Raw genomic sequence first — 11,532 nt, forward strand, 5'->3', positions numbered from 1 at the left:
GGGTGCCCATGGCTACCCCTTTGGTCTGGAGGAAGTGGGAGGATTCGAAGGAGAAATTGTTAAGGGTGAGGACCAGTTCAGCCGAACGAATGAGAGTGTCGGTGGAAGGGTACTGTTGGGGACATTTGGAGAAGAAGAAACGGAGGGCTTGGAGCCCCTGATCATAGCGGATGAAGGTGTAGAGGGATTGGATACCCATGGTGAAGATGAGGCATTGGGGGCTGGTGAAACAGAAGTCTTGGAGGAGGTGGAGGGTGTGGGTGGTGTCTCAAACATATGTGGGGAATTCCTGGAATGGGGGATAGGACAGTGTTGAGGTAGGTAGAAATGAGTTCAGTGGGGCAGGAGCATGCTGAGACGATGGGTCGGCCAGGGTGGTCAGGCTTGTGGATCTTGGGAAGGAGGTAGAACCAGGCAGTGCAGGGTTGCCAGACTATAAGGTTGGAAGCTGTGGGTGGGAGATTTCCTGAGGTGATGAGGTTCTGTGTCGTCTGGGAGATGATGGTTTGGTGATGGGGGTGGGGTCATGGTCGAGGGGGTGGTAGGAAGAGGTGTCCTCGAGTTGGCGTTTGGCTTCAGCGGTGTAGAGGTCAGTGCGCCACAATACCACTGCGCCCCCTTTATCTGCTGGCTTGATGGTGAGGTCAGGATTGGAGCAGAGGGATTGGAGGGCTGCGTGTTGTGAGGGTGAGAGGTTGGAGGAGGGGAGGGGGGTAGACAGGTTAAGGCGGTTAATGTCCCGGCGGCAGTTGGAAATGAAGAGGTCGAAAGCGGGTAATAGGCGTTTGCGAGGTGTCCAGGTAGATGCATGTGTGTTCGAGGTGGGCGAAGGGGTCCTCAGAAGGTGGAAGGGAGTCCTGATTGTGAAAATAAGCTCGGAGGCAGAGGCGGCGGAAGAAGTATTCGACATCACAGCATGTATTAAATTCATTGATGTGTGGACGGAGGGGGATGAAGGTGAGTCCTTTGCTGAGGACTGATCGTTCGTCCTCAGTGAGTTTGTGGTCAATGGACAGTGGGGTATTTAGTGACAGTAACACTGTTGAATATCATGGGGCAGTGGCAGATGATCTCTTTTGGGGATGAGTCATTGTTTGGCATTGGCATGGCATACATGTTACTTGTCACTCATCAGCCCATTGGATATTGTTAAGATCTTGTTGCATTTCAAACTGAACTGCTTCAGTTTATGAGGAGTTGTGAATCGTGCTGAACATTGTGCAATTATTGGCAAATATTTCCACCTCTGACCTTATGATGGAGGATGGTCATTGATGAAGATGGTTGAGCCTAAGACACTACCCTATGAATTCCTGAAGAGACGTTCTGGAACTGTGATGACTGACCTCCAACAACCACAGCCATCTCTCTATGTGCCAGGTATCCCTGAACAATTCAGATACACAACAATATTTCAAAACTAATTGAAGGAATACATATGAGACACCTCTCTTCTGGGAGTCTCCAGTGCAAGTTTTTCTGTTCCAGAAACAATTTGATAAGTGTTGACTTTCATTAACCTTGTTGATCTTGGCCACACGCAGTGCCCCCATCCATTCTCCCCACCACCCACAGCTCCCACTGTCCATTCCCCCCGCCAACAACAGCACCCCTTGACCATTCTCTCTCCATCCCCAGCTTCTTGTCCATTCTCCCTCTATACTTCAAACAACCTGTCCATTCTCTCTCATGCAACCCTCTGCACCCCTGTCATTTCATTCCTCACCCTGTTGCTGTCCTGTCCGTCTGCCCCCATCTATTCTCTTCCCACACCCTCTGTCCCATTTCTATTCTTCCAGGCCTCCACCACCTCCTCTCTATCCATTCTCTCTCTCTCCCTCCCTCAACCATCTGCCACTCCCCGTATCATTCTCTCTCCCCTGTTGTGGGGAAAAACACCAGGCTCGGAGTCAGAATTGAGGTTCAATGACAGAGTTTATTGCACAAGGAAATACCGGGGCTCCGGGGAGAGAAAGACCCCAACAGCACAGTGTCAGCTGCGAGTCTTCTCTCGACCCGGAGCACACGTCAAGAAACTTTTATACATCTTGTGATACAATCGGTCAGGAATGAGATTATTGTCTTTGTAATATGATTTGTTTATGGTAATCATTGTAGAATTGTTGATAGTTTCGATACAGTCTTTGTCAGTTCCAGCACAGCCTTTGTTAATTTCCGCACAGTCGTTGTCAGTTTCAGTGCAGACATTGTCCATTTCAATGTCTGCATGGAAATCCATTGTTGTAGTAATGGGCGCTAATTGCTCTTCCTGAGAAGGGGGATTCCTGCAGCCCTGGCTATTAGCATTTGGTATTGAGTCTGTATCAAGCTGTTAGCACTTCTATAAGAGGTGTTGGCTGGACCCAGACACTTCGGCGGGCAGTGTTCATTACTCATGTGTATTGTCTCCCCCACCCGCCTTAAACTAATCAACTGGGTTGTGAGTCCATTGTGCTGGTATTCTGGTGGCCCCAGGCAGTGTCTGTATCAGCTCTGCGGTTTCTCTCCGTATTGTGATCCAGCGGCCATCTCGTGTGTCAAGTTGGCCAACTGATGGCTCAGTGGCCATCTTGTGTATCCGTGTGCATAGTGTCACCCTGCCCTGTGCCATCTCCCACTTCTTCACCACGCCCACTTTCTTTCCCCCGCCCAGTCTATCAACCCCACTTATTCTCTCTCTCTGTACCCCCTAGTCTCTCTACCCCCACCCTCTGCCCCCGTCCATTTTCTCTCTCTCTGTCCCCCATCCACTCGGTCTCTTTTCTCCCCAGCCCCCACCACACCCGTCCTTTCTTGAGCCTCGAACCAGCTTTGACCGCTGTATCAAGCCCTTCAAAGGACAGAGAGAGAAAAAATAGATGGTGATGACTCTGCTTGGGAGTCGGGAGGGGTGAGAAATGGCTGATCTTCAAAATTGAGAATACCTAAAATGATATATTCAGAAACATTGTTAAAGTCAGAAAGCATGTTCAAGTTTTTAAAAGAGCTGCTGAAATCTTTCTGAAACTTTCACTGAAATAAGCACAGTCAGGCTACAGCTCAGGACAGGCTGGAAGGGGTGGATGGCCTAGTCCTAGTCTTGTGAAGTTGGTTCCAACTATCTAGAAATAGCGTCACAGAGCACAGAAACATACCCTTCGGTCTATACCAACCAGATATCCTAAATTAATCTAATGACCAATTTTCCAGTATTTCGCCCCTTATCCCTCTGAATCTGTCCTATTCATAGCTCCATCCAGATGCATTTTAAATATTATCATTATACTAGCCTCCACCACTTCCTCTGGCAGCTCATTCCATACACGCACCACCCTCTGTGCAAACCTCAGAAATCTTTTCCCTCTCACCCGAAACCCATGTAATCCAGTTCTGGTCTCGCCCCCCAACCTGGGGAAAAGACATACAAAAGTTGAGCAGCCAGACAGAATGCAAAAGCAATACAATGTCGAATCACAGTGAAAAACAAATTGTGCCTATACCCCTTTTTTCCTATTGGCATTTGGACTCTTAAAATCTGACAGGAACACCAGCATCCCCAGTGAACATAGTACGCATGTTTTCCAGTGTCAGCACCACAGTGCGCATGCCCACCATTGTCAGCAAAATTCAGGGCATGCTCATCGCTTTCTGCAAAAAATGGCGCGCGACCTTCCTTTGATGGTCCAATAGGGAACCCTGGAGGACTAGAACGAAATTGGTCCTCCTGCCAATCAGAGCCACTGCATTGTCTGAATGCTGAAGTTAGACCATGAGTTTCTGAAGCTGCTACTCCTGCACATCTCTTTCTGAATCAACATTGAACTTCACCCAGACTGCAAATTCCTTCCTTTGTGTAAGATCTGTGAGTACGGCACTCTCTTTTCTCGCCCCCTTTGCCATTTCTATTTCTTTCCGGAGTTCAATTGTTGACTTGCATCAACTGAAAGGAAAGGGAGTGATCCCAGGGAGGGGACGGACTATGGAAACGTGTTCCAGGTCTGTGTCTCAATTGGCAAAATAGACAGACAGGAGGCTGGAAGGGCACAGCAAACAAGGCAGCATCAGGAAGTGGAAAAGTCGATGTTTCGGGTGCAAGCCTTCTTCAGGACTGGGGGTGGGTGCTGGGGCAGGGGCAGGGGCTGGGGCTAAAGTGGGGATAGGTGAAGAGAGGGAGAGGGTATGGCCTGGTTAGTCAAATGGGGGAACAAATCAGGTTGGTGGCAGGAAGGAGTGGAAATGAGGGGCATGGATCTGAGAAGGGAGTCGGGGGTGTAAAGGCAGGTTATTTGAAATTGGAGAACTCAATGTTGAGTCCTGCAGGCTGTAGGCTGCCCGGGGGGGGGGGGGGGGGTGATGGGATGTTGTTCCCCCAATTTGCAGTTTGGTTCGTTGTGGTAATAGAGGAAGCCTAAGATGTTCTTGTTAGGAAGGGACTGGGAAGGGGAATTAAAACGGGAGGTCCGGACAACCTCTGCAGACCTGGCTGTGACGCTCGGTGAACTGTTTCCACAGTTTACGCTCGGTCTCCCCGATGTAGAGAAGACCACAATTTACAAACACGTGGCAAATGCAGTATCTCAATGTGAAGTTATAGCCATTGCTGTGAAACAAAAAGCAGAAAGGAGATGTATTGTTTAAATGGTGATATATTGGGATGTGGAGAAAGTCAGAACTACAGATGCTGGAGATTAGAGTCAAAGTTTGGGGCTGGAAAAAGGACCAGGAGACTCGACATTTTGGTTCCGAGCACTTCATCAGGAATGATGTGTGGATGTGCAAAGGGGCCTCAGCATCCTTCTACACCATTCACTGCCAGTTGAGTTCAGAAGTGGGGATATCTTCCTGCAGTTAGGGGGTCATTGAAAATATTCAAGGCTGAGTTCATGTGAATTTTGAACAACAAAGAAGTGGATGTTTCTGGGGGAAGGCAAGAAAATGGTTTTAAGACCAATACAGAACTGTTGTAAAGTTATACAGCATAGAAACAGACCCTTCAGTCCAACTAATCCATGCTGAATATATTCACAAACTAAACTAGTCCCACCTGCCTGTGTTTGGCCCATATCCCTCTGAACCTTTCCTATTCATGTACTTATCCAAATGCCTTTTAAACGTTGTTACTGTACCTGCATCCACCACCGTGTCTGGACATTCATTCCACACACAAACCACTCACAGTGTTTAAAACAAAAAGGTGCCCCTCCTGCCTTTTTAAAGTCTTTCTCCTCTCACCTTCAAATTTGCTGCCTAATCTTCATACCCCCACCTTAGGGAAAGGATACCCAGCGGTCACCTCATCTCTGTCCCTTGTGATTTTATAAACCTGTCAGGTCACCTCCAAACCTCCTGTGATCCAGTGAACAAGTCCCAACCTATTCATCTCGATGGTTGTGAATCTGCTGATAATCTGTTGAATGTTGGTGCTGGCTTGAAAGACCAAATGGCCTATTCCTGCTTCCAATTCTCTCACACTGTGTCCAGGACAGCAAGAGAACATAAGACATCGGAGCAGAAATTGGACCATTCAAGGTCTGCTCTGCCGTTCAATCATTGCTGATAGGTTCCTCAGCTACATTTGCCCACTTTGCCTCTGTAACCCTCCATTGTCTTGATACTCAAGAACGTCTCTATCTCAGTCTTAAATATCCTCAGTGACCTGGCCTCCACAGCCTTCTGTGGCAGTGAATTCCATAGATTCACCACTCTCTGGCTGAAGACGTTTCTCCTTACCTCCATTCTGAAAGGTCTTTCCTTTACTCTAAGGCTGTGCCCACTGATTCTAGTCTCTCCAACCAATGGAAACACCTTCCCAACTTCCACTCTGTCCAGGCTGTTCAGTATTCTTTGTTTCAATCAGAATGCCCCCGAGTGTGGGCCTGTTAATCAGCATGGCCCAGACCCTTTAGGATGAGGTACAGCAGGGATTACGTTGAGCAAACTGAGAATGTCTGGGGTGGAGATTTTCAACTTCAAGGGAATAAGAGAGGAAAGAGAGTTCACTATGAATGAGAATTGATCAGGTGGGCTGATGGGCCAAGGTGTGGCAGTTTAGTTTAGAGAAATGTGTGGTTTGCATTTTGGTCAAGCAATCCAGGCAGGACTGACACAGTTAAGGAGGATGTTGCAGAACAAAGAGACCTTGGAGTGCAGGTTCATAGTTCCTTGAATCACTGGTAGACAGGATAGTGAAGGAGGCATTTGGTAGGCTTTCCTTTATTGGTCAGAGCAGAGAGTACAGGAATTTGGAGGTCATGTTGGAGCTGTGTAGGACATTGGTTAGTCCACGTTTGGAAGACTACATTCATTGCTGGTCTCCCTGTTATAGGAAAGATGTTGTGAAACTTTGAAAGGGGTTGGAAAAGATTTAAAAGGCTTCTGTCAGAGTTGGAGGGTTCGAGTAACAGGGAGAAGCTGAAATGGCTGGGGATATTTTCCCTAGAGCATTGGAGGCTGAGGGGTGACCTTATAGACTTTCGTAAGGGGAATGGATAGGGTGAATACCCAAGTTACTTTCGCCAAAGTAGAAAAATCAAAGACTAGAAAGTATATGTTTGAGGTGAGGGGGAATTTTAAAAGGCATTTGGATGGGTACATGAAAAGGAAGGGTTTTGAGGGGTATGAGCCACATGCAGGCAAATTGGATTAGGTTGATTTAGGATATTTGTTTGGCTGGACAACTTGGACCAAAGGGTCTGTTTCCATGCTGCATGACTCTAATCTTCTTTGGTGAAAGCAGAAGTGTGATTGTGAAGGCTAGAGTTTCAGAACAGCTTTCAAAGATTTTTTGCCCTTAATGGGAGCAGAAGACGTTACAATGAAATTTTGCATTTGTGAGACAGCAACCGAGTGAGTGGGTACATCTGAGGTTTTGGTGGAAAGTGGAATATCATTGCAACTTTACCCTATCTAGTCATTTCTGCTGGCAACTGAAACCAGGCTCAAGATTAGGAGGAGTAAATTTAAGACAGAGAGGAGGAGGAACTGCTTTTCCTGGAGAGTAGTGAATCTTTGGAATTCTCTGTCCCAAGGAATTAAGGCTAGTTGGGACAATGAAGGGAGGGGAGGACCAGAGACAATGGATAGATCAGCTGTGATCTTAATTAATGGCGGAGCGGCTGGGCGGGCCAAATGGCCTACTCCTGCTTCTATTACTCTGAAACTGTGACCCTGCATTTCCCATGGCTAACCCACCTAACGTGCACGTCCCTGGACATTATGGCCAATCCAAATCAAGACTGGTGAGTAATGTAGTGATGTGGAAAATGAACATCAGAGAACAATTGAAAGGGACAAGGAGAGTAAATATACCAGCAATCAAAACTGGATTCTAAAGATCACAAAAAATGATCCTAAAAATGGTGTGTCTGAATGTGTGCTGCATTGTGACAAAAGTGAATGAATTGACTACACACATTGAAGAGAATAATTGCGATCTGACACTCCCTACAGAGACATGGCTTCAGGATGACAATGATTGGATCCTGAATATTGAGGGTGTCCTCAAATGGGAAGCTAGGTAAAGGTGGAGGGTTGGCACTGCTAATCAAAGCACTGATCACAGGGTAGTCTGGTGTCAGCTCAGATTTCAGGTCCTGATTTCTCTGTCCTCTGTTCTCTTCTACACCTTCCGGAACAATAAAACATTCAGTCAATCAAGCCCCAACCCACAATCTCCCAGCCTGTCAACCATCCAGGCACAGTGTAGTCACAGCAGGGAATCAAACAAGAAAAATGAAACCAAATTTGAAATAAATAGGTGCTTGTGTTTAATGTTTGTTCATTAGGAAGTAAACCAGAAATGGGGATCACCCAGGATTCTTATACTGCCCTACTTGAGGAATTCTCTTTCCCCTTATATCTAACTATTAGTACCCAGCTATGATTTACAACAATGCTTACCCCAACAGAAGGCATATAGTCTCAAATAGACAGAGACATACAGGATGGAAATAGACATTTTCTCTCTCTCATGTGCGTGCACACACACACATTCACTCCCGTGGACTTGTTTGTGTATGTTTGCAGAATTATATTTGCAGAGCTGGGCTAAAGTGTCACTTTTTGTTATAAAACTTTAAGTTCTCTTGAGAAGGTGCCTTCCAGGTGGTTCTGGGATTTGCATGTTAATGATACCTGCAACCCATTCGAAAAGATGAAAGACTTCACAATCCAGGTTTGTTTAACAGGTCATTTCAGTGGCAGGACACTGTTGTGTTTTTCCATAAATTCTATGTCTTATGACCTTATTCTCCACAACCACCTAATGAAGGAGCAGCGCTCCAAATGCTAGTGCTTCCAAACAAACCTGTTGGTCTACAAACTGGTGTTGTGTGATTTTTAACTTTATCCATTTTAGGGGGTGATTTCCTATACTAAATTATCTATAGTGTGTAGGGATGTGCAGGTTAGGGTGGATTGGCAGTTCTAAATTACCCATAGTGCCCAGGGATGTGCAGGTTAGGTGTATTAGTCAGGAGAATTAATATTGAGCAATGGTTGAGGGTGAGTTACCCTTTGGAGGGTGGGTGTGGACTCATTGGGCCGAGTGGCCTGCTTCCACACTTGGGATTCTCTGAAGGGATGGAATTCCTGCAAACTGCAGGGCATCACAATGCGGAAGTGGCCCTGTCAGTTTCAGAGTGAAACTCCCTCCCTCTGGACAACTGTTCATCCTGGGAAGGAGAGGATGGGGGGGAATCTGTTCACTTGTAGCAGCTGGAGTGAATCCAGTGAGGGAGCAGACTCTGCAAACTCTTAATTACTTGGGCCAGGAGGGACGGAAGGATGGGGTGGGGCTGTTTTCCCCAGAGTCTGAAGGGTGACATTACAGACTTTTTATAGAATCCTGAGGGGTATGGATAGGGTCAATACTCAAGGTCTTTTCCTTTGGATGGGGGAAGTCCAGAATGAGAGGGTAATAGGTTTCGGGTGAGGGCGGTGGAGTGGGGGGAGGTATGGGGGGATGTAAAAGAGATTTCAGGGGCAAATTTCTTTTTATGGAGAGGGTGGCGCAGCTATGGAATGAGCTGCCAGAGGAGGTGGTGGGGTCTAGTACAATTTCAACAGTTAAAAAGCATGTGGATAGGCGTATGAATACGAAGGGTTCAGTGGATCGGGGCCAAGTGACGGTACATGCTACTGGAGTCATAGAGATGTACAGCATGAAACAGACCCTTCAGTCCAACTTGTTCTTGCCGAACAGATAGCCAACCCAATTTAATCCAGGTGCCAGTCCATATTGGGGCCAAGTCTTGGCAAATATGACTAGATTAATTTACGATACCTGGTCAGCTCAGACAAATTGGGCCAAAAGGCCTGTTTCTGTGCTGTATGACTAATTGTCTTCGGTGAAAGCAGAAGTGTGGTTGTGAAGACTGGACTTTCAGAGCAGCTTTCAAAGATGTTTTGCTCTGACTGGGAGCAGAAGAGTTTCACTGAGGTGTGTCGGTGTTAATGCCTTGATGTCTCAATTTGCTCCCACCTTCCTGGGGACCTTAACCATTTTGTTCCACAAATAGCTGCTTTGCAGGTTATCCCATGAATTGACACACTTGTATTTGCTTCCCAGAATCAGACCTGCTCACTGTCAACTGTATCCCAGTGTTGTGGAGTTATCCAAAATGCAGAGAGATGTCAGTCTTGACGTTTTTGCTTTTCTGCCCCTGTAAGAATCAGCACCTTCAGGGGAATTAGTTAGAGCGGAGTGAGAACAGGTGGGGTGGGGGGGGGGAAGAGAGTGGGATTGTGCTTTCAATTTTGTGGAATAACAAAAGAAAAGAATATTCCACAGAAAGTAGAATTCCTCGTTCAGAATTTCTACCCTGCACTGACAGTGATGGCTTTTGTAATCTCTTTTTACAGAGTATTTCAAGATCTGATGACGGAAGTTTCAAAATGAACAGATGAAGGGCTTATGCCTGAAACTCTCCTGCTCCTCAGATGCTGCTTGACCTGCTGTACTTTTCCAGCGCCACACTTTTTGAATCTCACTCACCAGCGTCTGCAGTCCTCACTTTGACGTCAATGTCTGACAGTCACTCAGTCCATCGGGACCACAACAATTTTCAAGTATGATTCTATGAGAAGGAGCAAAGTTTTTTGGTTCCTGTCTCAGTACGTTTTCAGCATCAGTGGGACTGGATGAGAGACCCTACCATTGCAGTGCACTGAGTGTGTAGCCTGAAGCAGTTATACGGTCTGGGAAGAGGAATTCACGGTGGGGAGAGCCTCCACACATGTTAGTGTGCAGCTGAAGCTTCGGCCATGGAGAAACCCGAGGAATCCCGCCCCGAGGAGAAACCATGGAAATGTGGCGACTGCGGAAAAGGCTTCCGTTTCCCATCTGCCCTGGAGATTCATCGGCTCAGCCACACTGGGGAGTGGCCGTTCCCCTGCCCTGTCTGCGGGAAGGGCTTCAGCGATTCCACTAACCTCCAGATCCACCAGCGTGTCCACACGGGGGAGAGGCCCTTCAGCTGCCCTGAGTGCGGGAAGGCCTTCAGCAATTCCTCCCACTTGGTGAGGCACCAGCGAGTCCACACGGGGGAGAGGCCGTTCACCTGCTCTCAGTGTGGGAAGGGCTTCATCTGCTCCTACCACATGCTGAGGCACCAGCGGGTCCACACGGGAGAGAGGCCGTTCACCTGCTCTCAGTGCGGGAAGGGCTTCACTTGCTCCTCCCACCTGCGGAGCCACCAGCGTGTCCACACCGGGGAGAGGCCCTTCAGCTGCACCGAGTGCGGGAAGGCCTTCAGGAATTACACTAGCCTGCTGAGGCACCGGCAGCTCCACACGGGGGAGAGGCCATTCCCATGCCACGAGTGCGGGAAGGCCTTCAGCAATTCCTCTGACCTGCTGAGGCACCGGCGGATCCACACAGGGGAGAGGCCCTTCAGCTGCACCGATTGCGGGAAGGCCTTCACCCGCTCCTCCCACCTGCGGAGCCACCAGCAGGTTCACGTGTCTTCGCAGGGGGATTGAAGGAATGACAGCCGAGTGCCATTATCAACTGGACTAACAACCCATTTCCGGGGATCCTGGGTTCGATTCCCACCATGACAGATGGTGCAATCAGAATTTGGTCATAAATCTGGAGTTCAGAATCTAACAATGAAACTATTTTTGGTGGGATGGGGGTGGAAGAAAACTTCCATCTGATTCACTCCGTTCTTTTTTTAGGGAAGGAAACTGTCATCGTGGGAGAAGATTCACTCAGTCGTCCCAGCTGCATCCTTCACCCGATCTGGCCTACACGTGACTCCAGACCCACAGCAGTGTGGTTGACTCTACACTGCCCATCCAACGAACTTGGATACAGGATACGGGTTGAAATTGCTGAGTGAGGCAATACATCCCCCGGCTTAAGGCTGTACCAAGGAAACAATTACAAAGGGACAACTTGGTGGTGACCAATAATGAAGAAAGTGAGGAGTTGCAGGGGATGTGTGCACTTTGACCTTGAGCTGTTTTTAAAAAATGTTACTTTTTCTATGCCTTTCTGCTGGGAGATTCTGAAGCTGTAACAAAGTTGGGTCATAATAAAGATTACCTGAA

The 11,532-nt window shown here is 47.7% G+C and overlaps 1 protein-coding gene across 1 annotated transcript in view; it reads left to right on the forward strand.

Moving 5' to 3' along the window:
* LOC140460575 (uncharacterized) overlaps positions 1–11,428 on the forward strand; it is a 77,818-nt gene extending 66,390 nt beyond the window's left edge. The window contains exon 3 of the mRNA XM_072555183.1: positions 10,273–11,428. Coding sequence (XP_072411284.1) covers positions 10,273–10,959 — 687 coding nt within the window. The 3' untranslated portion in view covers positions 10,960–11,428. The remainder of the gene's footprint in view (positions 1–10,272) is intronic.
* The last annotated feature ends 104 nt before the right edge of the window (positions 11,429–11,532 follow it).

The sequence above is a fragment of the Chiloscyllium punctatum genome, chromosome 36 (assembly GCF_047496795.1).
Source record: "Chiloscyllium punctatum isolate Juve2018m chromosome 36, sChiPun1.3, whole genome shotgun sequence".
NCBI classification, from domain to species: Eukaryota; Metazoa; Chordata; class Chondrichthyes; order Orectolobiformes; family Hemiscylliidae; genus Chiloscyllium; species Chiloscyllium punctatum.